Source organism: Pleurodeles waltl, chromosome 5 (genome assembly GCF_031143425.1).
Source record: "Pleurodeles waltl isolate 20211129_DDA chromosome 5, aPleWal1.hap1.20221129, whole genome shotgun sequence".
Classification (NCBI taxonomy): Eukaryota; Metazoa; Chordata; class Amphibia; order Caudata; family Salamandridae; genus Pleurodeles; species Pleurodeles waltl.
The window spans coordinates 989,319,316-989,345,003 of NC_090444.1; the positions used below are offsets into that span (position 1 = coordinate 989,319,316).

At 46.4% G+C, this 25,688-nt stretch overlaps 1 protein-coding gene across 4 annotated transcripts in view; it reads right to left on the minus strand.

Moving 5' to 3' along the window:
- RDH13 (retinol dehydrogenase 13) overlaps positions 1–25,688 on the minus strand; it is a 198,673-nt gene that overhangs the window by 107,662 nt on the left and 65,323 nt on the right. For 3 of the 4 annotated variants that reach the window (XM_069235145.1, XM_069235144.1, XM_069235147.1), the window contains one exon: positions 10,766–10,921. The exons of the other annotated variant lie outside the window; for it this stretch is intronic. In XM_069235145.1, the coding sequence (XP_069091246.1) occupies positions 10,766–10,921 (156 nt within the window). The remainder of the gene's footprint in view (positions 1–10,765; positions 10,922–25,688) is intronic. 4 annotated transcript variants of the gene reach the window in all.

Sequence of the window (25,688 nt, forward strand, 5' to 3'; positions counted from 1 at the left end):
GCGCCTTCGGATTCATCTTCTGACATGACCCGCATTCCTGGACGTCATGATCCGAACTGAGGCACCAAAGGCAGTCGTTGTGAGGATCAGTCACCGACATCCGACCTCCACACTGTCTGCAGGGCTTAAAACCCGATTTCTTCTGAGCCGACATCGAGAAAAACACAAAGTACCCCATTCCAAAGAGCGAACGATACAGGTAGTCAGAAAAGTAACCGTTATCGAAGGCACGGAAAAAAGGGAACTGACATCAGCACGCCGGTGAGTGCCTCTTATTGCCACGATGACGTCAGGCGGAGCCGCGTGGAGTCGGGCAATTGTGACGTCCTCGCTGACGTGCAGAACTAGAGAAGTTTCCGTCAAATGCTACGGATGGGGAGAATTCATTAGGTGAGGAATCCACAGGTAGCTTGATGTTTAACATTTAATCTCTGCACTGTTGCTCTGCTTGTAAAGCAATTTAGCCTGCCAGTGGGCCTGAAAGACTTGTTGTTATGGTGAGATGACACACAGTGTTACATTGTATCTTTCCTGTGCTCAAAGACAGATTGAGCTCCCTCTCTTAGCCTCCCCAGCCTCTGCACGGGCTAATTGTGAGATGGTGAGCAAAAGGGGTGTGCTTCCTGCAGCCTGTGGCTGGCGAGGGAGGCCACTGAATGAGCAAAGAGTAATGCAATGTGTGTTATTCACACACAGTATTTAAATATTTAGCGACTCTTACGCCTGCCAGCCAAAGGCACACAGCTTTAATCCAAGCTATGTTTTGATTTATTAGGTTTTCTCACACCTGACAGGAGGAAGTAAAAAAATGCACTACAAACACTTTTTCAATGTCTGCAAGATCATACTCTGTATTGAGGGCAACCAATATTTTAGAGGAGCCAAAGAAACTCTTTCAATAGTCATAATATTATCAATATGTATAAAATTACTGATGGTAAAACAACATATGAACCCTTTCTAAAATGGCATAGCAAGAATGATAAAACTGCAAATATTCTAACACTAGGATTTGTCACAAAAGGTAATCAACATCAAAATCCTTATCTATTAAGTAATCTGTGAGAGTCCCTGAAACAAAATACCTATCTAAATGCTCAAGTACAGTGTAATGACATTTCACCCTTAAATGCCTATTGGCTGTGCCATATGATTTTTTTACAATACACGCGTCAGGCCTATTGCCTTTGTCTAAACTTTTCATAAAGAACAGATCAGCCATAAAACCTTGATCAATGGTCTGTGACCCTAACCAACACAGTCCTGCTCAGTTAAGCAAAGGCTTTCTCACACAGCAAAAGATACAATAGAATCACTATGTTCAGTGAAAGCACATAATTTCGGCTCAGTAGAAATCTGAATTCAGGGGATTCAACATTAGGGCTGAGCCAAAGCCCCTCTCTTAAAAGTGATACAATTCCAAATGTACAGAATTACAGTTGTCAAAAAAGTACACAACCCACCCTAAAACTGCATAACGGGGATTCTCAAGGCACAACTCTTCTAACCCTAAGGATTGTCATAGATGATACTCAACAACAAAACCATTTCCTACTAAGGTTTTCTGTAAGATTCACTGTAACAAAATACTTGCTTACTATTTTTAACATAGTGTAATGACAATGCCCCATTAAAGACCGAGTGGTTTTTGAGTATGATCTTACAATAAACACGGCAGGTCTACATTGTCTTTCTTCTACCTTTTTCAAAATAAACAGACCAAGCCTATAGCCTTGATCAATGGCTTGTCCTTTTCGCCATAATCAACTCAGCTCTGCTGAGCATAAGCTTCCCCACAAGCAAAACGTGCCTGTTACTCTTTTTCAGTGGAAGCACAATTTCTGCCCAATCTAAATATGGATCGAACCCCCACTCCCTGGATAACTCCTAAAATATATTTTTGCCTGTTGATCATATAAGGTCTGGTGACAAATACATGGAAAACAAGTCACCCGTGTGCAGGCAAAATAAATAGTAGTCATTTAAAGATTCTAAATAAATAAATAACAATGTGCATTTTGAACCTACTTTGCCACAGAAGAAAAAGGTACTATTTATAGGTGGGTGTGTAAAGTGTATAGGATTTGTGCAGTTACTCAAAGTAAAGGATGCTAATGGGTAAAGTGGGCTGATCCATTGCCCTTTGCTGTATGCAGTGCTGGGCAGAATCAAAATGTGATTGACCACTTAGAAGACGACCACAAGATGTGTTCTGCCCAAAGCCCTTTGCTGTATGCTTATTTGTATGAGTGTTTTGGGGAAAAAATAGACCGGCGAGACAGCTAAAACTGTCTCAAAGACCAGACCTAAAAGGGGGCGTGGCCACGGAGCCGAGCATGGCGCACGCTTAGCTGATCGGCTCCGGAGGGGCCGACTTTAAATCGGTGCCTGGACGCGCTGAAGCGGGCGGTCCGGTGCCCAGAGTGGAGTGGGACGACTGCTGTGGACAGGGGAACCGCGGAGGTGCGGTCTCGCCCCCCTGGAGCGAGCCCCGAGTGACTGGGGCTGCTCGGAGCTGCGGGGAGGTCGCGGCCCGGCCGGCGGGCGGGGCCGAGACGCGCTGTGCTGGGGGGCTCCCCGTGTTGGAGCATTGCAGGTGAGCGGCCGACGCTGCCGGGGCGGTTTGAGTGCGGCCGCGGCCCCGGGAGCGGCCTCCGGCGGACTCGTGCGCCCCGGTGCGGGCCTGGACCCACGTGGGTCGCCGCCGGATTGCGGCCGCGGCCCTGGACCGAGCGGTACGCTGCGCCCGGCGCTGGCCTTGAATGCGGGCCCGCCCTGAAGGAGGGGTGCAGACCGGAGCGCCTGGTGGGGGCACCTGCCGGTGGCGAGTCGGCCTCCTGCTCGGGAGGCGGAGCCTGATGCTCCCTGACTGAGGGACTACGCACAGCGGAAAGACACGGAGGCGGGGGGCCCCCCGGGGCTGTCCGGTGAGGGGTCCGCTTTGGGTGCGCCCCCCTGGTGAACGCACGACCGGAGCTCTGGTGTTTGCTGCCCGGGAGCCCCCGAAAGCCGACGACGGGACTTACTACACCCAGAGCCGCACAAGATGAGTTCTGACTGTCCTTTGTGGGGCGAGACAGCGTGGAATCGCCTTGTGCCATCTACCGTCATCTACCAGTGTTGGGGGCCGGATGCCCTTGTTCCCAGGTGCGGAGCCCCCTTTGATTGACCGGACCAACCCAGACCGGAAGGCCTTGCTACACCAATCGCTTATACGCACAACAACGCAAAGCTACGAAAGCATGCTATCCCCGGTTTAGCCCAAAACTGGTTTCTTGCCTATGGAGTAGATGTGACGAGACCGGGGGACGGAGCACGGCGTACTCACGATCGTTCGGTCCGCGGGGGGCCACTGGTGGACCTGAGCCTGAGCGCACTGGGCGCTAGCCTCACTGAGTCGCCCCTACCTGCCTAGCCAATGCCCCCCAAGGGCAAACATAAGAGTAAAACCATGGACCCTCCGGCACATACACTATTGGGGGAAAATGAATCGACCACGCAAAGCCAGTCGCAAAGCAAAGTGCAAGACACTCTAGACAAAATACTGGGTGCCATTGAGGACACCAAATCCACATTACAGCGCAACATCAATCAGGTGGCGATAGAGGTGGGCCTCCTTAGAGCTGATCATCACAAATTGGCTGACAGAGTAAAAGAAGCGGAGGCAACGCTAGCGGAAGTAGTCCCAAAACAAGATGATGTATCGGCGGAGGTGACCTCCTTGGCTGGCAGAGTGGCGAAGCTTGAACAGTGAGCTGAAGATGCAGAAGGCAGAAATAGGAGGAATAACATTTGCGTGGTGGGCCTCCCTGAAGGGGCCGAGGGGCCGAATATGGTGGAGTTTCTGGAGAAATGGCTAAGCACAGCTGTCGCACCAGGATGTCTGACCCCCTTCTACTCACTGGAGCGAGCTCACCGTGTACCGGCTAGACCACTAGCTCCTGGCATACCACCGCGGGCAGTAATAGCTAGACTCCTGCACTACAGGGACAGAGACATCCTCTTGCAGAAAGCCAGGGAAATGGGCCCATTTAAAGTAGCCAATGGCGAAGCGACATTGTTCCCTGACTTCACCTTAGAGGTCCAAAACAAGAGCGCCTCCTTCCTAGCCGTTAAAAGAACCTTGCGAGAAGAGGGGATACAGTACTCGCTGCTCTACCCAGCAAGACTACGAGTGATTGCGGAGGGGAAAACCACGTTCTTCCAAACCCCAGAGGAGGCATGGGAATGGCTTGAAAGATCGGGGACACAGCCGACGCGACCAGTACCAGAAAACCGCGGGGTGAGCGGGACCCGGCGGGCCTCGAAGGGGAAAAGACTCAGAGACCGCCAGAGATTAGCACCAACGCGGACACAGAGGGAAACTGGCAAGAGAGAGGCCCTGGAGGCTGCGGCCAAGGTGGGTGGAGAGTCGCCGCCCCGGGAGATCTCCGAAGAAGAATCGGACGATACGGTGGTGTCCTCGCCCGATGGCTCCGGGGACTCGACTTACGCACCAAGAGTGACCCCGCAGACCGCTGACGAACTTGCATAGATTGTACCCGCACCAGCGCTGAAAGGCAAGACAAGACAAGAAGCAAAATGGCCCCTCCGGACCTGGCCGCTCCCCCGGACCTGACTCTTGCCTGTCAGTCCTGACTGGCGAGTATTGCGGTGATGTGTTTGAATAATTTGCAGTGTTGCAGAACTTATTGGGCAGCCTACAGTTCCGGAGGTGCCCTGGGGATGGGGAGTTGGGGTTTGCGGTTATTAGTTATGTCGGCTACACGTGCGAAATGGTACGAGCATGAGGAAGGTACAAACTTGTGGGGGAATCGATCGGGGCCTTGGGCGTGCCGACCCTTCATACAACAGGCCTTGAGAATAGGATGGCGGACTACAATATCATAACTTGGAATGTCAGGGGGATGGGTACTCCTGCTAAGAGACATAGAATCCTTTCCTTTCTAAAAAGGAGAGGGGTGCAGATAGCTATGCTACAGGAAACCCATCTCGCACCCGGAGAGGGAGAGAAACTAAGGCGGAGATGGAGGGGACAGGTGTTTGCCACAGAATATTCAGCTTACGCAAGGGGAGTCCTGATTTGGATTAGGGCGGGGGTCCCCTTCACGATCGATTCCTCCAACATAGACAATGAGGGGAGGTTTGTCATATTGGAAGGGAAATTTCAGGGACTCCAGTTGACCCTGAGTTGTATATACGCCCCCAACCAGGAGCAAACAACATTTATGACGAACCTGTCTAGGCACCTTACACGGCAACGCACGGGGGAATTACTAGTAAGTGGAGACTTCAACGCAGTGCTCGACACTGACCTAGATAGATCTACCCCCCCACTACAGGGAGCAACATCAACCAAAACAGCAAAAAAATTAGTTGGGTGGCTAGACGCCTGGGGGCTGGTAGATGCTTGGCGGTTACAACACCCAGCGACCAGGGATTATTCGTGTCTTCACCAGGTACACACCAGAATCGATAGGATAGTTTGCACTGCGGGACTGGCTCGTAGAGTGACCCATGCTGAATACCTTGCCCGCACAATATCAGATCACAACCCTCTATTACTGACATTGAAAGTATCACAGGAAAGACCCCCCATACCGTCATGGAGAATGCTCCCGACAGCGCTTGAAGATCAGGCATACAGGGAGGAATTAAGATGCTTCCTAACAGAACATATAGAAACTAACCAGGGATCCACTTCCGCCAGAGGCATAGAGTGGGAGACTCTCAAAGTGGGAACGCGGGGTCACTGCCTTGGACAGTCAGTGGGGATAAAACGTACGCTTGAGAGAGAATTAAACGCGCTGGAGAGGGTCATACATGAGGGGGAGCTGAGACAGGGCCCTGCAGGGCAAGTGGATGAAGAGTACGATCGTGCACGTAGAGAGCACTCCCAAGCTGAAGAGCGACTTAGATGCCATAGTATGCAAAGATACTGGGCATCCATACAGTCAGAGGAGGGAAGATCTGGTAGACTATTGGCATGGTTGGTGCGACCGAACAGAGATAGTGACCCTATTGCAAGTGTACTAGACAGGGGGGGAACACGCAGACTTAGCCCAGAATCCATTAACGACGCATTTAGAGATTACTATACACACCTATATAGGAGGCCCACAGGCATGGAGAGGGGGACCCTTGACAATTTCCTAACTCGGATACCTTTACCGGTATTGAGGCCAGAGGACAGGGTCGGCTTGGGGGGCCCAGTGACTGCGGATGAGACGGTTGAGGCAATAGCACGGTTGGCCCCTGGGAAGACCCCCGGAACAGATGGTCTTCCTATGGACTTTTATAAAAAGTATAAAACCTTACTAGTCCCCAGGCTGATAGAAATGTATACGGAATCGGCAAAGAACGGAGAACTCCCACATACATTGCGTGAAGCACTGGTAGTGCCACTTCCTAAAACAAACAGCAAGGAGGCATCAGTGACAGACTATCGCCCACTATCAATGCTAAATAGTGACTTTAAGATCCTCAGTAAGATCCTGGCCAACCGGCTGTTGCCTCTTATGCCCACCTTGATACATCCTGACCAGAACGGCTTCATACCTGGTCGCAGTACCTCCCTAAACCTTAGGCGTATTTTCTCTATCATACATATGCCCAGTGAATCGAAGCCACCAACCGGGGCCCTGCTAGCAGTGGACTTTGAAAAGGCCTTCGACTCAATTAGGTGGGACTACCTGTGCGCCGGTGCGCCCTGGATTGCCATCTTCCCTCACTCAAAAACGGGCACATTATAGTACCTTCAAGCTAGCAATCACAAAAGCCATTCGCACGAAGCCGTAAAGTTGACCGTTTGAGGTCCCTTGATTTTCTTTTTTCTCCCCTTCCTCCTTTCCCTACCTCCAACTAACTCAATACGATTGTCAATAGAAATTGTACATTGCATACCTCGGGTTCTCCCTCCCCCTCACCTTCCTCTTCCACCACCCTTACCTTCCTGTACCTAACCCCGAGCACCACTCTCCCAAGTTACAAGGAAGAAGGGGTCCAAGTTTGTTGTTTGATTGTTGATTACACAGAACAGCGAATTGCAGAAAGGAAATATACCTTAACAAGTAAATGTGCACAATTTATTGAATAATAAATGTTAAGACCAACGATAATAAAGAGTGCAAACAATGAGCAAAAAGAAGAATATAACAGCATAAGCAAAAAAATGCATGTAAAATGAACAAATATGAAACTGTGTAAAAACAAAATGTTAATAAAAATATATTTAAAAAAAAAAAAAAAAGACCAGACCTAAAAGCAAACAAAAAAAGAATCCTGTGTTACAGTTGTAGTGGGCTGGCATGGATATTAAATACAAGAATGGAATACAAACTTCGAAGAACGTCTGCTCCACCATCCCCAGAGAAGCAAAGGAAGACCGGATTTGGCGTGGCTACACGGTGATCCTCTTAAAGTGTTTAACCTCTTGGCTCTTTCATTCCCTTTCCCCTCATTTTTCCAGTTCTCTGTCTTTGAGTCTCTCTATGAATCCGGTAACCCCATCCACTTGAGTAAACTAGAAGGTGTCATCACTAGAAGAGTGGGTGTGTAGAGGATTGAAGCCTGTGCTCTAAAGGATAACGCCTTTTTTTTCTCCTACAGCTTAATCTGAATAATGCAACCATGATTGAAAAACTCCTATTCATCGTTGCAGCCTAACGTCCTCTCTTTGGAACACAGCGAAGATAGCACCTCGGACCCCTCTCCTGAACTCAAGTTGCTAAAGACAAGAAGATCTTGCATCTGAGGCAGGATTCACTTTAAATCATGAAAAGACTCAATCATATCTCTCAGAATCAAACTTTGCTTAACTGCTGGCCAGTCAAGGATTCTCAGATTACACAAGAGCCTCAAATTATCAAGGTGTTCCACTTCTACCCCCAACCTCACGAGTGAGGTCACTGTACGTTTCTGAAATTATGTATCCCCGTGGCATCCCCTTCCTACATGCTGTTTCAAATTTGCTTAGTTTTTTGCCCACACATTCACTTGATTCTTAACAAGTGCCACCCTTTCTTTACTTCTTACATTCGAATTTCAAAAATCTTTGTTCTTTTCTCAATCTAACAACTTTTTCATGCTCTTTTTTTCCATTGATGACATGTCTTTTTTCCGCCCTTCAACATGCATTCGCTCCTTTCTCCTCTTTGAAAGGCGTTGGTGATGAGTCCTTTTCCAAAGAGCAGATCTGGGATTGAGATAGCGCTTTTGTCTCGTTTCAGAGAGAAACCGAGGGTCCCCAACAACGACCCTCACTGCATCTTTCCAATATAAGTCGAAATATTATTTTGCAGTGCTCTATCTTGTACGGTAGTAACAGATTTTGAAAAGGAAGAACTTGGGCACTTTCCACTTTGTGAACCCTTACTTGGGCTATCTCGTTGGAATGTAGGACATGCAGTGTAACCGTTTTGGGAGGAAAATGGTGGCCTGCCTTTGCCGCTCCTTTCCTGCAGAGTACAACAACCCAAAGTACAATCTATCCTGCTGCTCCTGGTTCTGTTAAGTTCCTTCACAATTCCACCTCTTGAGTAACCAGATCGCACTCAAATACCAAGGACGTCAAATTATTTTTTTTCACCCTCCATAGCCACCAAATTCTTGCTACCACTGTTGAGACTCTACTGCCATGTCTCACATCACAATGTGCTCCTACAATTCCTCAAACGTCATCTTGGTAGGGGTGGAGGACTTCACTCTTGTGCATGGAGATGAACAGGATCCTGCAGCTCGTGTGGCCACACCACTCAATGCAGTTTAGTTGTTCAACAGCCCATCTTTCCCAAAAACTGCACTTAAGTATTTAAAGTAGTCAATATTCTGATAAAGCACGTGTTTGTGTAGAATGAATAAGAGATATTTTCTCTTGTAAAGTGAGCGGGTACCTCTATAGAAAGCAGAACTATCGGGTGTCTGTGGACATTCACAAATATACAAAGGAGAACAGGTCTGCGGGATTCGCCTTAAAGACAATATAATAACCATGTACCCCGACCTCTCCTTTGATCAAGCTAATATGTTAATGTTTAACTGTTAGAGAAAGGAAGCATTTATGCATGAAGCAAGTTGCATATCGAAGCCTGTTGGAAACAGCTTTGGCCTGAAGAGTCATAACCAAAGCTAGGACCGGTAACTGGCTGCTTTATGTGTTAACAAAAATGGTATGGGCCTATGTCTAGATCACTTGCACATGTGAGAGAACAGAGAAAGCTGTTAAAAAGAAAAGAAGACGAAAATCATAATACTTCAAAAAGTAGAATTACCAGTTTGACAAAATAAGATCACAGCTTTGCACCCCCAAAGCTACTATGTGCAATGCAATAAACGTGTGTGCAGTCAAAATCTGCATTTTATAGCCTCTCCATTCCAACCATTAAGATAAGACATCAACAGTAAAAGAACAGATACAAATATATGAGCATTTCTATAATGTAAAATACCTACAAATAAAAAGTATAGGCTAAAGGTTTCAGGGTAGAGCATCTTGTTAAGCTAACTTCATGTAAACATGCCGAACACCACAGGAATAACATTTCAGGGTCAGTTAGATTTTTCGCATTCAAAGGCTAGGAGTGTATAAAATTACACAAGACAAAAGTCCCATCACATCTTTACAAATGCTGGGCGCAGGGGTTGGGTTTCCACTTCTTTCTTAGAGGCTCTAAGCAAAGTGAACCCTTTTCTGAAGACATTTTGCCTGTCCAGGATTTAACAGCGTTGACAAAGAAGTTGCCCTCTGAAAAGGGGAGCCTGACAGTACCAGAAGGATAAAGCCAAAAGTCCTAAAAAATCTCCAGGGTGCTGGATCCCCGTTGTAAGACTGCTCTTGCATAGCTTAAGTTTTGGATCGGAGTAAGACTAGGACTGCTTATACTTTGAAGCAGAGCTAGAACTGAAAGGACTGGAGCTGTGAAGGCTGGAGAAGAAATTGAGTTGTCATGACTGTGGCAGAACTAGAGCTTGGAGCACTTTCCTCGTGTAACCCTACACATTTAATGAACATGTTCTAAAACAAGAATAAAGAGAGAAAGCACCAACCTCTACTGCACAATATAGTGCTGCGGCTGTACCCCCAATTTCCCAAAACCTGCTACAACACTGGACGTCTTGCATAAAAAGAAACCCTGTGGCACAGTTCCATCACCTCACTCCTCTACTCCAGGTGTGCTTGTAGTGACCATTTCTGCATATTTCTAGAAGAGGCACACTGAATGGGTGGCATGCACATGGTTCCATGTAAGACAGACAAAAAAGGCGAGCAGAACTAGAGAGTTATTATAGGAAATGAAATCCCTGCCAGCTAGATAGGCATGTATTGGGCCTGGGACCCTAAAACCCAAGACTGCTGGTCTTTTAACAAACACATTAAGCTGACCACTCTCACCTCATGATTTCTCCTCCACACGTCACTTATCCAAGGAATGATTTATTGTTTGAATTCTATTTTGAAAACCTACAGGAAATTGAACATTTCCAAGTAAAACTATGTTAATTTCAAACCACCTACAAACCTTGCAATATCAATACATTGCTACGAACTGGAGCAGCCTGGGTTCGAATTGGTGCATTGTCCTTTCAAAAAAGCTACAATGCAAGCAAAGTACTGGATGCCTAGTCCAAAAGGCGACATAACAAACTGTCTTTTTGATTTCGTTTTTACACTTCTTAAAAGTTGATCTATACATTAGTTCTCATCATTACAAATATAAGGAGAAACAAATATTGGGAATAATATAAAAAAAGAAACCATTAAGCCGACCTTCATTTATCTTCTGTGCAAATTCACTGACGGATTTCAGAGATGCCAAGTCAAGGTGCTTTGCAAAAACGTTGTGGCTCAGAGTTTTTCCACGAATCTCTTTTGCTGCTTCCTCACATTTATTCATGTCCCGACAAGCCAAAATAATTTTGCCTCCTGCATTCGCCCAAAAAATTTTAAAATATTATTTGAACATAAACCTTAAAATGTTGCTATTTTTATTCAATTTGTACATTTGCCCAGATTTCTAGTACATAACCAAATGCACAGCCACCATACGTTCAACGTTCACAAGACATCAACACTGAAAAAAATTGACAATTTCAGGAGGCTGCACAATCAACATCTTGTCCTTCCTATTGCATGTCAATGTACTACCCGGTCAGCAATTACAATAGGGCATTAAGCACTGTAAAATCATCCAATGCTGGAAATTACAGGAAATGCAACAGATTGTTAGATCTGTAAAAACTGAACAAATAAATTGCTGGTTATGTAGCTGAGGGAGAGATGGTCAAGCTTCAACAACATACACTTGATGTCACCAATCATGGTGTTCTCGTTTTTCTGTAGCACAGGGCACTGGGCATGTGCCAGAAAACACATACTGGGCCAATTGGTGCCGTCTTCCAGCTTTTCAAATAATTCTCTGCAGTAAGCAGAGACTCTGCGCTAACAGCATCTTTAGGAACCTATAACAAGCAAATTAAAAATGCAGCACATGCACTCTTTCTAGGCAGTGCACAGGGAGAAACTTCTGCTTGAGGCATTTTGGGAAAGTCATGCAGCTCTCATCAGGTGTATGTCTATGCTTCGGACCTCCTCTGTAAGCGTCCTTTACTGGTCAGCAAGCAGAACAGTGTGCATCTGGCTGCAGTCAGCATGGCAAGATGTTTCCTGGTTTAGTGGGACGCATGCTGCGATGGATCTTGGTTATTGGGTCACACAGCTGGAGGGAACAAAAAGCGATTAGTGATCATCACAGGGAAGATGGCTTACTTGGGTCAGTGACCACAATGCCTGTGATCTCCTTTAAATATTTTAAATGCAGCCCTTATTCCTTTAAGGAAACGGTGATGTGTTAAAAAAATATTTTTACTTTTTTTATAGCTTGTTTGAGAGTTGGCTGTGATTTGCAGGGCTGCTGCCAACCCTTCAGCAAACTTTTATTTACTGACAGAAAGAGGAACGGGTCTCTGATGGACCCATTTCCTTTTGTAAGTGGGTTACCACCCCAACTCAGAAGTCTAACTTTTCAATGTTTGCCACAGGATTATGGTTGAAAAACATTGCTACATCACATACCGGTTTGGTATTTAAACCACCTCCCCCCAGGCCCCCAGGCAAAATGCCCCTTCAAAATAATACAGAATAGGTATAGGGTAGCAATCCCACTGTAGGTGTTGGTAAAAGTTTACTGACTCCTAATAAAGGACTGGTAGATTAAAAAAAGCATCTTTGCAGCTACAAACTCCAAATTAGAGTGCCTGCAGTCATAAAAATGTTTTGTACATCTGGCCTATAGTTGCCTTTTACTATAAAAGATGGATGGGAAATTTGCTCTGTAAGCTGACATTAATTGAGCCATACCACTAATTTATTTCAGTTCTTAGTGTGCGGGATAAACTGAGCATGAATTTTCGACGTCTTTCCGGGCATAGTGTAAAAAGCAGTAAGTTTGAGGTGCTCTGTTCATGCTCAAACTAACAGTATTTTTATATCAGTTATCAAATATCTGAGTATTTATAGAGCCACTAATCTTGAAGCACTCTTGGGCGTTGAAGCAAAATTATTTGTCTCTCTACTACTGGAAGATCTGGCCCCATGGGCAAGTTAAAAAAACTGATCTCTGTTAACCAAACTGGATTTGGACCCATGCTGGGCATCACTGATAACCTTGTGACTATCAGGACGCTGGTGGCAAAGCAGATAAGGAAAAAAAACAGCTTCTTTATTGTTGCTTTGTAGTTTACAACAAGGCTTTTGACCATGTTATCCCCCAGCTGCACTGGTCAAAGCCTAGGATATCCCCGATGCATTTCTTTGTGGCATTCAACTACTTTATTCTGACATTTGGGCCAGAGAAAAACTGGGAAATAACTCAGCAGTCTGGCAAGATAAAAACGGAAAAAGTCTTCAAGCAAGGGTGCGTCCTAGCCCTGGTCCTTTTTAATTTGCTCATGTGCGATCTGGCACCTCTGCTAGGTTCCGTAACCAGCAATTCACCTAAACTGGTGAATCGCCCTATCACCTCTTTGATCTACGCTGATGACGTAGTTCTCCTAAGTCAAACAGCGTTGGCGCTCCAAAGGCTGATTTATGTTTTACAACATAATGGCAGCTCAAATGGAAAGAGGGATACACATTAAAAAAAAAAAAAAATCGTGATATTTGGCCGTAAAAGAGAAAAACAGCACCTAGCATTTTAACAACAGCCATCTGATTACAGCAAACAAAATACAAATATCTGGGATGCTGGCTAGACGACAAAGAAGGCCACTTAAACCAGAATTCACTAAAACCAAAATCCGCTTCACTACAAATTGCCTTTCAAACCATCTTCAAAAGGACAAAACAGCCTACTCTCGAATCTCTACTGAAGATAATGAAGGCCAAACTCATCCCACATTGGGGCACAGCACAGAAGCTTTCCCGGGGAAACTTGGTGCTTTTTTTAATAATGCCAGGAGTTCTATTTTTAGATCACTCTTTAAGTTCCCTCAACATACTGCTCCATTTTTTTAATACATCTTTTTTTAATTCAAAGAACTGAGGTGTAAGGGTACGGCCAGGTACCATATGTCCTAAATGGTGCTGTAGGGTGTGTGGCAGCTATGCTGGTGGGTTGTGTGAGCTGCGAGTGGCGAATAGTGGTATAATGGGGATAAAGAAAGGATAGTGATCAGATGAGTGATATTTTATATAGGTCTTCAGGACTAGGGGTGGGTCGCAGCAGGGGAGGGAGTATCATTGGTGTATTTAGGAATTGTGACAAGAGTGTGGCCTATTGCAGGGAAATAGGGCATTTGCGAAGGCCACGTACTTCTTCACATAGGAGGGTATCTTCTTCTGCTGCCCCCTACTTCGGAACCGCCCTCGCCAGGCTGATAATGTAGGTGGTGTTGGGGGGCGCCAGTGCATAGTGAGTGTGCGTCTGGCGAGTAGGAGTACTAAGGATGCAAATCAATTACAGACTTTGTATTGTGGAGCCGTTTAAAAATACCTAGGGAGCCTGCTTCCCATGTGAACAGGTCCGAAAGTTCTGTAACATGTCGAAGGGTTTCATGAACTGCCAATAAAAGCGTAGGACGGGACAGGACCACAGCATGTGTTGTCGGTCGTGCTGGGGAGTTGGCAGCGTGGGCAGTGCGCTCCCGCATGTAGGAAAATACAATTTATTTACGCTTTATTGAGATATGCTCGATGTAGCATATAAAATTGTAAGTTTTTAAAACGGGGGTTGCGTGATACGCATTGTGGGAATACAAGAGCGGTGGTCCATTCTTTATAGTGGAATGGACCCCCAAATTCAACCTCCCAAATACGGCGAAGTCTATCTAGAGGCATTGCAGTTAATGTTTGGATATCCTTATAGAGCCAGGTAACAAGGTGTCGACCAGACCCCATTGTTAGTATTGTCTGTAGTATGTGATGCGGCTCGGGTTCTGTTGTTGTCACTTTCCAAAGGGCGCGGAACGTGTGGGTGAGTTATCGATGTGTGAGGAACTGTCCGGGGGGGGGGGGGGAATGTTATAATCTGTTGTCAACTGAGCAAAGGAAAGGACTTGACTGGAAAAGGTCCACTGCCGTGTTGAGTAGATGAGTCGTCCAGTGGATCAGTTCATTGTGGGAGTAGTGACCAGAAAATCTAGGAAGGCCCTCAAGTGGAAGTGCATGTGCTTATGGCAGTGTGCGTGGGGCAATACGGTGAATCCTGGACATGCAGGCGTGTGCCACTGTCACCTGTATAGGTGGGGAGGGAGGGCCAGGGTTTTCGGGAGCAATAGGCGTGGGAGTTGGAGTTTATAGAGGGCCACTCGGTGCCGCCCGCTCCCCAAATCAAGTCGCTTAGGAGCGAATCAAGTTCTTTCAAAAAGGAGCGGGGAGGGTATATGGGGGGACAGGTAAAATAGTATAGCAGACGTGGTAATATGATAATTTTCGCAAGGCTGTTCTACCGATAGCGGCCAGTGGGGGTGAGCACCAGAAAAGCATTTACATTTTAATGCTCACAGGTGCATGTCGTAGGTTGCCTTCGAATATGTTCGTTAAGGTGTGATATAACCGGACACCCAGTTAACGAGTAGCTTGTCCCTGCCATCGGCAGGAAGTGTAGCCTAGGCACACAAGGATGGGTGACTGGTTAGAGTTTAGGAGGTAGACTGTGGATTTATCCCAGTTCACGCAAAGCCCAGTGGCTCTGGTGAATTTGTCTAAAGTCTTGCGGATTGAGGTTAGGTCTAGAGTTATGTCTCATATGTAGAGGAGGAGGTCGCCTGCGTATAATGACACTGCATGAGTTCAGTCTTTTAGTGGTATCCCCAAGTCTTGCCCTCGCGTCAAAGCCGGAGAGCTGATGGTTCATTTGCGAGCGCAAGGATCAGAAGGGAGAGGGGGCAACACTGTTGGGTTCCCCTGCTCATTGGAAATGAGGGGAAGATACAGTTTACCAAGTGGATGCAGGATGTTGGATTAGTGTAGAGTATTCGTGTATATGTGAGTAAACACAGTCCTATCCCAATTCTGGAGAGTACCTGGAAGAGGTTTGGCCATGATAGGGTATCAAATGCTTTTTGCATATCCAGGATCAGGCAGGCTGAGTGTGGAAACTGCCCTTGGACTTGATCCTGGATATGGAACAATTGTCAAATATTCTGGCAGGTGCTACGGCCTGGCGCAAAGCCATTTTGGTCAATGTGGATGCAATCTGGAAGAATTCTCGCAAATCGGTCTGCCAGTATCTTACCCATTATTTTATAGTCTGAACCTAGGATGGCAATCAGTCAATATGAGGATGGGTGAGTCGGGGTTTTAGAATTGGGATTAGGAGGGATTCCTGGAGCACCGAGGGGAGCTCTTCCAGGTCTAACGCTGTTCCGTACATGGTGCACAGTTTGGGTGCTAGTGTGTCGTGGAAAGTGTCATAGTACTCAAGTGGAAGACCATTAAGGCCAAGGGTTTTGCTGTGAGCTAAGTCTGTGATTGCTTGAGTGACATCTTCAGAGCTTATCTGAGCATCAAGGGCTTGTTGTGTAGATGTAGGGATGCGAGGTAGCGGAAGGTCCGCAAGAACCGATCAAGAGTAATCTATTGGGGGATCGGTGGAGCTTCCAGTGGAGCTTTATAAAGGGTTGAGTAGTAGGTGTAAAAGAGGTGAAGAATACCTTCTTGAGTATAGACTGTGGTACCCGATAGAGTGAGTAGCTCAGTGATCAGGTTTGAGTTTTAGTTTTGTTTAGTAAGCCATTACAATAGCCGACCTGTCCTGTCCTTCTCCCGGTGCGCCTTTGAGGTGTATGCAGTGAAACACAGTGAAGTGCAGTGAAGCGGCAAAGATGTTCCAATAATTGTGTATGCTTGGTTTTGGCCGTTATTAATAAGGATGTGTCATCGGAATTCTGATCCTCAGCTTCCTTAAGTGGTTAGTGAGCTTTTTGGTGGATATTATTTAATTGTCTAGGGTTCTATGTATTCCTACCACGTGATGTATACAGTGTCCATGGATATTGGCCTTAAAGGTGTCCCACTCCACCAGCTTTGTTGAAGCTGTACCATGGTTTTCCGTAAAGAAACAATGAATGTGGGCGCTGTGTTCTGCATGAAAGGCCGGGTTGTCTAGGTAGTTGGATTGTAATTGCCAGGTGGGTATTGGCGGCCTGGCTGATGTCCGTTTTATACCTATGTAATGGGCATTGTGGTCTGAGGTCGCGCATCCTAAGTAATCTGTATGTCGGAGGAGGGAGGTCAGTGAGGCTGTGCATAAGAATCGGTCGATACATACATGCAGTTGTGGTATCGAGTAGAAGGAGTAAAGCTTGACTGTTGGGTATTGGAGGTGTCATGCATTGACTAAAGACCAATGTCTGGTCCAGTTAGCGAAGCGCGCAGTTTGGGAGTGTGGTGGGGAGCGTTGGAGAGAGGGGTGAGATCTGTCTATGTAGAGATCTAGTGGACAGTTATAATCTCCTCCGAGTGTCCAGGGAAAAGTTGTTTTGTGAGCAAGAACATTGGATAAAGTATCCCAAAAGTCCCCTTGGGTAGTGTTGGGGGCATAAATGCTACTGAGCAGGATGAGACGCCCCTCAAGTCGGCCTTCTTGGAGCACATATCGACCTCCTGCCTCTATGGTGGCATTCAGAACCTGATAGAGGATACTTAGGCAAATCCAAATCAGGGCTCCCCAGGCATAGGCTGAGTAGGTTTTGGCATATATTTGAGCTCGGTGGCTATACTGTGGGTCTCCTGCAGGAGAACAATGTGTGCTTTTTGTCTTTTCAAGTAGGAATATATTGTATGTCAATTACAGGCAGTGTACATGCCCCTGACGTTTAACTTGAGTAGTCGCTATAAATCATAGGAAGTCTGCATTTGGATTGTTGGTTAGCATCAATTGTAGGACTGCGGGTGGTTTAGGGATACTCAGTGGGGACCCAACCTGTACAAGCATATGTGTATGTGATTGGTGTTGCAAGGTGGCCGCAATTTAGGGAGGGGAGGGGGACATCATGTAGAATAGTGTGATGGTTAAAACAGGTAGAGCCGATTGCAACGGCAATTCACCCAAACATAGCCATTCTTCATAAAAAACTTTAAAGAATTCTGGGAGGGTGAACACTAGCGCGTTGGTGTTGTGCTGTAGCCCATTAAGGATGCTCTGTTGGTGGTAGTGTGGTGACAAGCGGGGTCTTTGAGTGGCACCTGGAGAGAAAAGCAGATATATGTAATGATATGGTGATGACAAGTGTGTAGAGGAGTTGCAATAAGGATTTAATACAATCTATCATGTTACAGTCTCTAATATCAGAGTGCCTGTTGTCAGCGGCGGGGATTCTGGTCAAGAATGAGGTCCATGTTGACAGTTTTCTGACATGAGTGTGTCTTCATCTGAGGTAAATAAGTGTGGATCTCTGTCATCATCAGTGTTGTTGCTATGGGGAATAAGGTTTGCCACTGCCTGCAGGGCGAGTCGCCTGTCCTCAATGATTTGTTCCAGGTTAGGAGACACAATCATTGCAATTGGCTGTGTTTTTCCTGCCTGGGAGCGGACGCACTTACTTTGCTTGGGTTGTGGTTTAGGTTGATGGGTTCTGAAAGGGTCTAATGGTGTGGACCCGTAGTGTTGCTCCATCCAGTCCCAGGCCTCTCTGGGTTTACTAAAGAATAGGGTAGTATCACTGATGATTACCTTGAGACAGGCCGGAAATAAAAGCGAGTATTGGATTCCATGCTAGCGAAGTCGACATTTGACTTCCAGAAAAGAGGATCTTTACTGCTGTATTGCATTTGTGTAGTCTGGGAAGAGCATAATAGTTTTATCCTCTATTTTGAGGGGTCCTGATCGGCGGGCAGCCCGGAGGACTGTGTCACGATCTTTGAAGTGGAGAAGGTTTGCCAGCATGGGGCGGGAGGGGCCCAGGTATGGGCCGACGGGACGATACACAGTGCTCTCTCTCTCCCGGTGTGGAGGATGTGAGTTCAGAAGCCGGAGTAAAGGATTTAAACCAGTTCTCAAGATATTGGAGGAGTTCACAGCCCTCGGTTTCCTCTGGTAGCCTAACTATGCGGATATTACTCCTTCGGGAACGACCTTCCAGGTCATCCCTCTAGAAGGCGGATCCAATCCTGAAGCTCCTGTATATTGCATTGATTACCTTGTACCACATGTTGGAGTTTGGTAATCTGATGTTCAACTTCGATTACTTTATCCTTAAGTTTGTGGTGGCCATCTCTAAGGAAGCTGAAGTTCATGGGCCATGGCTATCAGGTGTGTCTCCACTGAAACTCGGGAGTGCTCTATGGCTGCAAGCACTAGGTCTAGTTTGTCTGGTTGAGTTATGGGATCGGGTGTAGGGACAGGTGCTGAGTTGCAGGTGTCGACAAAGTGGTGATGGTGCGGAGCCTGTCCATAATGTGGGTCACCAGGGAGGTCTGCCTCAGGGGCATGAAGTTTGGGAGCCCAGTCGGTATATTGCACAGAGTGGCTGAGGCACAAGCTCTATCTGGTCGGGGTGCGAGTCTGGCAGGAGCTTTAGTAAGCTATCTCTGCAAACAAGCGAGGGTATCGCAGACAGACAGGCAAAGTACGAAGCAATAGGGCTGATCAGGTCCATGAGGCTGGGCAGCGCGGCTGAGTGGCTCACCTATTGTGTCCTGAGAGGAGAAAAACCTGCAGGTACAGTTCTAGCGGCCTTGCGTAGGGCTTGATGCTCCCCAGCAATGGACCAGAGGGGAGCTGTGTCATGCAGGCGACTGGTGGATGGGCCCCACGCAACACCTACCTGGGTGCCAGCTCCTGCGGTGTCCTTCTGCAGCGTGGTGTACCTTTGCGCACTGATGTCTCTGTCAGTCCCCAGCAGGATGTGTTTTACTGTGCCTCCTCACATACCTCTGGGTTGGAGGCAGTGAAGGAGGGGCCCCTCCGGGGGAAAAAGAGAATTCAGTAGTCTTTGCAGTGTTCACTGGCCCCCAATTGCTCGCCGCAATTGTGTGCCACGCCATCAATCACTGCGCTGAGTGGGCCCTCACTTCAATCCCGCTGGCATCCGCCTCATGGTGTTTCACACGTCCCAGGGGGACTCAAGGGCTCGAGGGCAGCAGTGTTGTCGCTCTTACCTACCTCAAACCAGCAGAGGGCCTGAGGCAGTACATCAGGCTGGGGTCCTCATGGAACAGAGCCCGGGATTCCAACAGTGCAGCCGGGGGCCAAGCCGCCATCCATTCGGCATGGAAGGCATGGACGCTCCCCCCGAGGGCCGACCCCCTGACCCCCAGAGTGACGTCTGATGACGTCAGCACGGGAAAGCGTGCTGACCTCATCAGAGGTCACCTCCCATCACGCTGAAAGCATGCTTCCAGCATGCTTCCAGCGCAATTACGGAGGAGAAATGCTTAGCATTTCTCTTCCGCTTGGGAGGAGGGGGCCAGCAGAGACATGAAAGGAAAGGAAAGGCCTTTCCTTTCATGTCTCTGCAAGCATTTCTGCTGCCTGATCGGGATGCGATCGAGCAGCAGAAATGACCACTAGAAACCAGGGATTTTTTTTTATTTAGGTAATGGACATAAGGGGAGCAGCCCCTTGGGCAAGGGCCGCTCCCCAGGGGGGGAAATAATTTTCAGGCCATTTCTGCCCCCCGGGGGCAGATCGGATGTGCCCCCAGGGGGAGCAGAAAACCCCCTAGACACCAGGGATTTTTGTTTTTTTCTTTTGTTTTTCTTTTATGTTTAGGTAGCGACCCTTTCAGCAAGGGTCGCTCCCTGGTGGGCCAAATTGTTTCTTAGCCATTTCTGTCCCCCCGGGGGCAGATCAGCCTAATATAATTAGGGGGGGTCAGAAACCACCAGGGATTTTTTTTTAAATGAACATAAGGGGTGCGGCCCCTTGGGCAAGGGCCGCTCCTCAGGGGGGGCAAATCATTTTTAGGCCATTTCTGCCCCGGGGGGCAGGTGGGGGGGTCCAGAAACCACTAGACACCAGAGATTGGTTTGTGTGCATGTGTGTGTTTTGTTTGGGGGGCTGCCCCTTGGGCAAGGGTTGGTCCCCATGGGGGCACATTACTGTTGGCCATATCTGCCCCCCTTGGGGGCAGATCGGCCTATTTTTGGAAGGCCCATCTGCCCCCAAGGGGGGCAGAAAGCCTACCAGAGAAGATTTTTTTTTCAAAATAAGGTAAGTGGCCATACCCCCACCCCCAAAAAATGGGGCCAAAGTTGTTCTGCCCACCAGTGGGGAGATGGGGCAATTACCCCCGATTCACACCCCAGGCGGGCAATAAAAAAAAAACTAAAAATAGTGGGGTAGTGGCTACCAACCAATATGGGCCTGGTTATGCCCGCACCCCAACTGAAGGGGGTAACAGTCTTTCAGCTCTCCCCCTCGCACAATAAAACATTTTATCCCACGGCTAGCAAGAAGACATTTGATAATTTGGGGTTTTGGTTTTACATTTGGGCCATGAGAGCTTGGTAACTCTCAAAATCGTCCAACTTGGAATGGTGAGGGCTGCACTTTTTTGACTTTGGGACGCTGCCATGTAGAAAAATCCACAAAACCAAGACACATCTGAAAACTAAACATCTGGTTGATTCCAGGGTGGTGTGCTTCACATGCACCCGCACCATTTTCTTACCCACAATGCCCTGCAAACCTCCAACTTTGCTGAAAATCACAAATTTTTCCCACTTTTTGTGATGGAACCTTCCGGAGTCTGCAGGAATCCACAAAATTCCTACCACCCAACATTGTCCCATCTATACCGATAAAATTTCTGCTGCACTTGTCAGCCTAAAAATGTTTTTTTCCAAACTGCCCTTTTGGACCTGCTTTGATTCCCCCTCAATTTCAACATGTTTTTGGCTCTTCCCTGTCACAGGCTCTTGGCCCACCTACACAAGTGAGGTATCATTTTTACTGGAAGACTGAGGGGAACATTCGGTGGTAGGAAATTTGTTCCGGTGCGGTGACCCCACACAGAAATGTGGGAAAAAGTGATTTCTTAGCTAAATTTGAGGTTTGCTGAGGATTCTGGGTAAGAAATAATTGGGGGATCCATGCAAGTCACACCTCTCTGGACTCCTTCGGGCGTCTAGTTTTCAGAAATGTCTCGGTTTGGTAGGTTTCCCTAGGCTGCTGCTGAGCCCATGACCAAAAACGCAGGTCGCACCTCAAACCCCACCCCCAAAAAAACAGGTAGTTTTGTATTTGATAATTTTGATGTGTCTAGATAGTGTTTTGGGGCATTTCCTTTGACGGGCGCTAGGCCTACCCACACAAGTGAGTTATCATTTTTATTGGGAGACTTGGGGGAACGCTGAGTGGAAGGAAATTTGTGTCTCCTCTCAGATTCCAGAACTTTCTGTCACTGAAATGTGAGGAGAAAGTGTTTTTGTAGCCACATTTTGAGGTTTGCAAAGGATTCTGGGTAACAACACCTGGTAAGAGCCCCACAAGTCACCCCATCCTTGATTCCCCTAGGTGTCTAGTTTTCCAAAATGCACAGGTTTGGTATGTTTCCCTAGGTGCCGGCTGAGCTGGAGGCCAAAATCCACAGGTAGGCACTTTGCAAAAAACACCTCTGTTTTCTTTGGGAAAATTTTATGTGTCCATGTTGTGTTTTGGGGCATTTCCTGACGCGGGCACTAGGCCTACCCACACAAGTGAGGTATCATTTTTATCAGGAGACTTGGGGAAATGCTGGGAGGAAGGAAATTTGTGGCTCCTCTCAGATTCCAGAACTTTGTCACCGAAATGAGAGGAGAAAGTATTTTTTAGCCAAATTTTGAGGTTTGCAAAAGGATTCTGGGTAACAGAACCTGGTCAGAGGCCCACAAGCCACCCCATCTTGGATTCCACTAGGTGTCTAGTTTTCAAAAATGCGCAGGTTTTCTAGGTTTCCCTAGGTGCCGGCTGAGCTAGAGGCCAAAATCTACAGCTAGGCACTTTGCAAAAAACACATCAGATTTCAATGTAAAAATGTGATGTGTCCATGTTGCGCTTCCTGTCGCGAGCATCAGGCCTACCCACGCAAGGGAGGTACCATTTTTATCTGGAGACTTGGGGGAACACAGAATAGAAAAACAAGTGTTATTGCCCCTTGTCTTTCTCTTCATTTTTTCCTTCCAAATGTAAGACAGTGTGTAAAAAAGACGTGTAATTGAGAAATGCCCTGTAGTTCACATGCTGGTATGGGCACCCCGGAATTCAGAGATGTGCAAATAACCACTGCTTCTCAACACCTTATCTTGTGCCCATTTTGGAAATACAAAGGTTTTCTTGATACCTATTTTTCACTCTTTATATTTCAGCAAATGAATTGCTGTATACCCGGTATAGAATGAAAACCCATTGCAAGGTGCAGCTCATTTATTGGCTCTGGGTACCTAGGCTTCTTGATGAACCTACAAGCCCTATATATCCCGCAACCAGAAAAGTCCAGCAGACGCAACGGTATATTGCGTTAACACATCTGACATTGCAGGAAAAAGTTACAGAGTAAAACGTAGAGAAAAATGGCTGTTTTTTTTCACCTCAATTTCAATATTATTTCATTTCAGTTTTTATTTTCTTTAGGAAACCTTTGTAGGATATACACAAATTACCCATTGCTGAATTCAGAATTTTGTCTATGTTTCAGAAATGTTTAGGTTTCTGGGATCCAGCATTGGTTTCACACCCATTTCTGTCACTGAGTGGAAGGAGGCTAAAAGCAGAAATAGTAAAAATGGGGTATGTCCCAGTAAAATACCAAAATTGTGTCGAGAAATGTGGTTTTCTGATTCAAGTCTGCCTGTTCCTGAAAGCTGGGAAGATGGCGATTTTAGCACTGCAAACCCTTTGTTGATGCCATTTTCAGGGAAAAAACCACAAGCCTTCTTCTGCAGCCCTTTTTTCCCATTTTGGGAAAAAAAACGAAATTTTCACTGTATTTTGGCTACTTTCTTGGTCTCCTTCAGGGGAACCCACAAAGTCTCAGTCTCTGTAGAATCCCTAGGATGTTGGGAAAAAAGGACGCACATTTGGTGTGAGTAGCTTATGTGGACAAAATGTTATGAGGGCCTAAGCGCAAACTACCCCAAATAGCCAAAAAAAGGCTTGGCACCTGAGGTGGAAAAGGCCAGGCACCGAAGGGGTTAAATAAGGGACACGGACAATACAGGCTGCCGTTGACCTCCTCTTGAACGATGCTCACCCATAAGTAATCGCCAGCCTGATAAAAAATCTGGACAAAGCAGAAAAATTGTTAAGGAACTCAGTCTCACAGCCAATCCCTTCAGGGTCATAGGGGTATGATTCTGGAGTGTGCTTGTAGTATGAACTCTACTCTTATGTGCTTAGAGTGTGTAATCTCTAAATCATAAAGGAGGTCAGTGGCTTTTATGCGTGCTGCTTAAGCATTTAACTGCTAGCACTCTCCATGTTTTCGCTCTGTTTGCTAATGAGAACACAGTATGGGCAGGCTGCAAGGCAAATTCTGTTAATACCGTTGTGATGTGACTGTCCGGGACCCGATGTAGGTAACAGTATTTTTGTAATATCGCTAGTGTGATTATTCAGCACGTTTTAGCACATGGCACTCTTATGACTCAGCACTTTGAATACAACACCTGACCTTCATTCAAATGTTGTCTCCAGATTGTAGTAATAGTAATAAAACACTATTATGTCTGGTTTTAGCAGTCTTATACCTACTGTCTGCACTTTTAACTGTTAACTACTCCTGCCCATATTCTGCAAATGTTGCTTTCCCTTTCTTTTTAGGATCACTCTGTTTATGAGCTTCAGATTTCCCAACAATCACTCTGGGATATCTTGCTAACATAGATACATTATAGACAATAAAGGAGAATGAAAGGGGTTTGGGGGGGAGTGGAAAGGGTGAAGATTATGGATGTGTGGGGATATTCAGTGAGAGAAAATACAATATTTGTTAAAATAACCAACATTATTTAAGACTTTCAAAACAGAGAGGGAGTGGGTATGTGTGCATTTTTGTCTGTTTGTATGGAAAAATGCCTTGTGAAATCCGACAGACACCTCACCATACCTGACTGAGAGCAGCTCTACATGGCAGCAGGAAATACATTGGGGGGGGGTTTAACACCACAAGCACCCCCCTCCCCCACCCCCCAGCCGCGATGCTATGCCCCTGAGTTCCTGTTGGTTCAGTTTAAACAGAAATATAAAGTAGTTTTCTGTGAAAAAAAGGTGAAAAGCGCTTTGTTGAAGGGCAGTTTGACCTCTCCAGATCTGAAGTTATATGGCGTGGTGATTCAAATTCAACAGGACACCATTCTGTTCCTGTCACGGGCAAAAATTAAGATCAATTATTTTTTTGTGGCCTTATTTCCGAAAAAAGACAGGTGTAACTAGAGACTGTACAAGCATGTTTGCGACACAAAGCTACTTCAGCAGAAAACCCAAATGTGTTTTTTGACTGCCCTTCTCTAAATTCCTTTTAGATGGTGATGGGTAAGATAATGAAGTAATTGGTCATAAGGCACCTCTGAATAGTACCAAGGTGATTTTGGTATTCCACCAAAGAATATACTGCTTTTGTAGCAGACTCTGTCACTTTTCCAAAACTATTTAAAACGCTTTAAGTCAGTGGCTCTTAATCTGTGGTCTGGGGACGTCTGGGGGTCCGCCATACGTACTCAGGGGGTCAACGACTGCTTAGAAAAGAAAATAATGTTAACAAGTTAATAAACTGAATATAATAAATGAAGTAAAATTGAAATTGTTCAAATGTTCTGTAAGGTGAAGGAATTCGAAATCGGAGGCTAAAAAGTAAGGGCCTGATTATCTTGAGGGATGGAATACTCGGTCACAAACGTGAGAGATATTCTATCCGTGTATTATGATCTCCATAGGATATAATGGAATCTTAATACAGAGGGCAGGATATCTGTCACTTTTGTGACAAAGTAACCCCGTCCACCAAGATCATAACCAGGCCCTAAGTTGGCATCCTCAGATTGGTTCCTGGAAGCAGTCCAAGTGCCTCTAACAGAGTATAATATGGATAATGGATGGCCTCAATTGAATTTAGAAAAGCTCTAACCTTTCCATTTTGATTTTTTTATATGTGCCTTGAATTAAATAAGATATTTCATCATTTGTGTATTTGATTGACGAATGCTTCTTTCTGTAGTTCTGTGTACTGTTTTGTGGTTCAAATCATCCAATTTGGTTAGGCTGGGGTCCCCA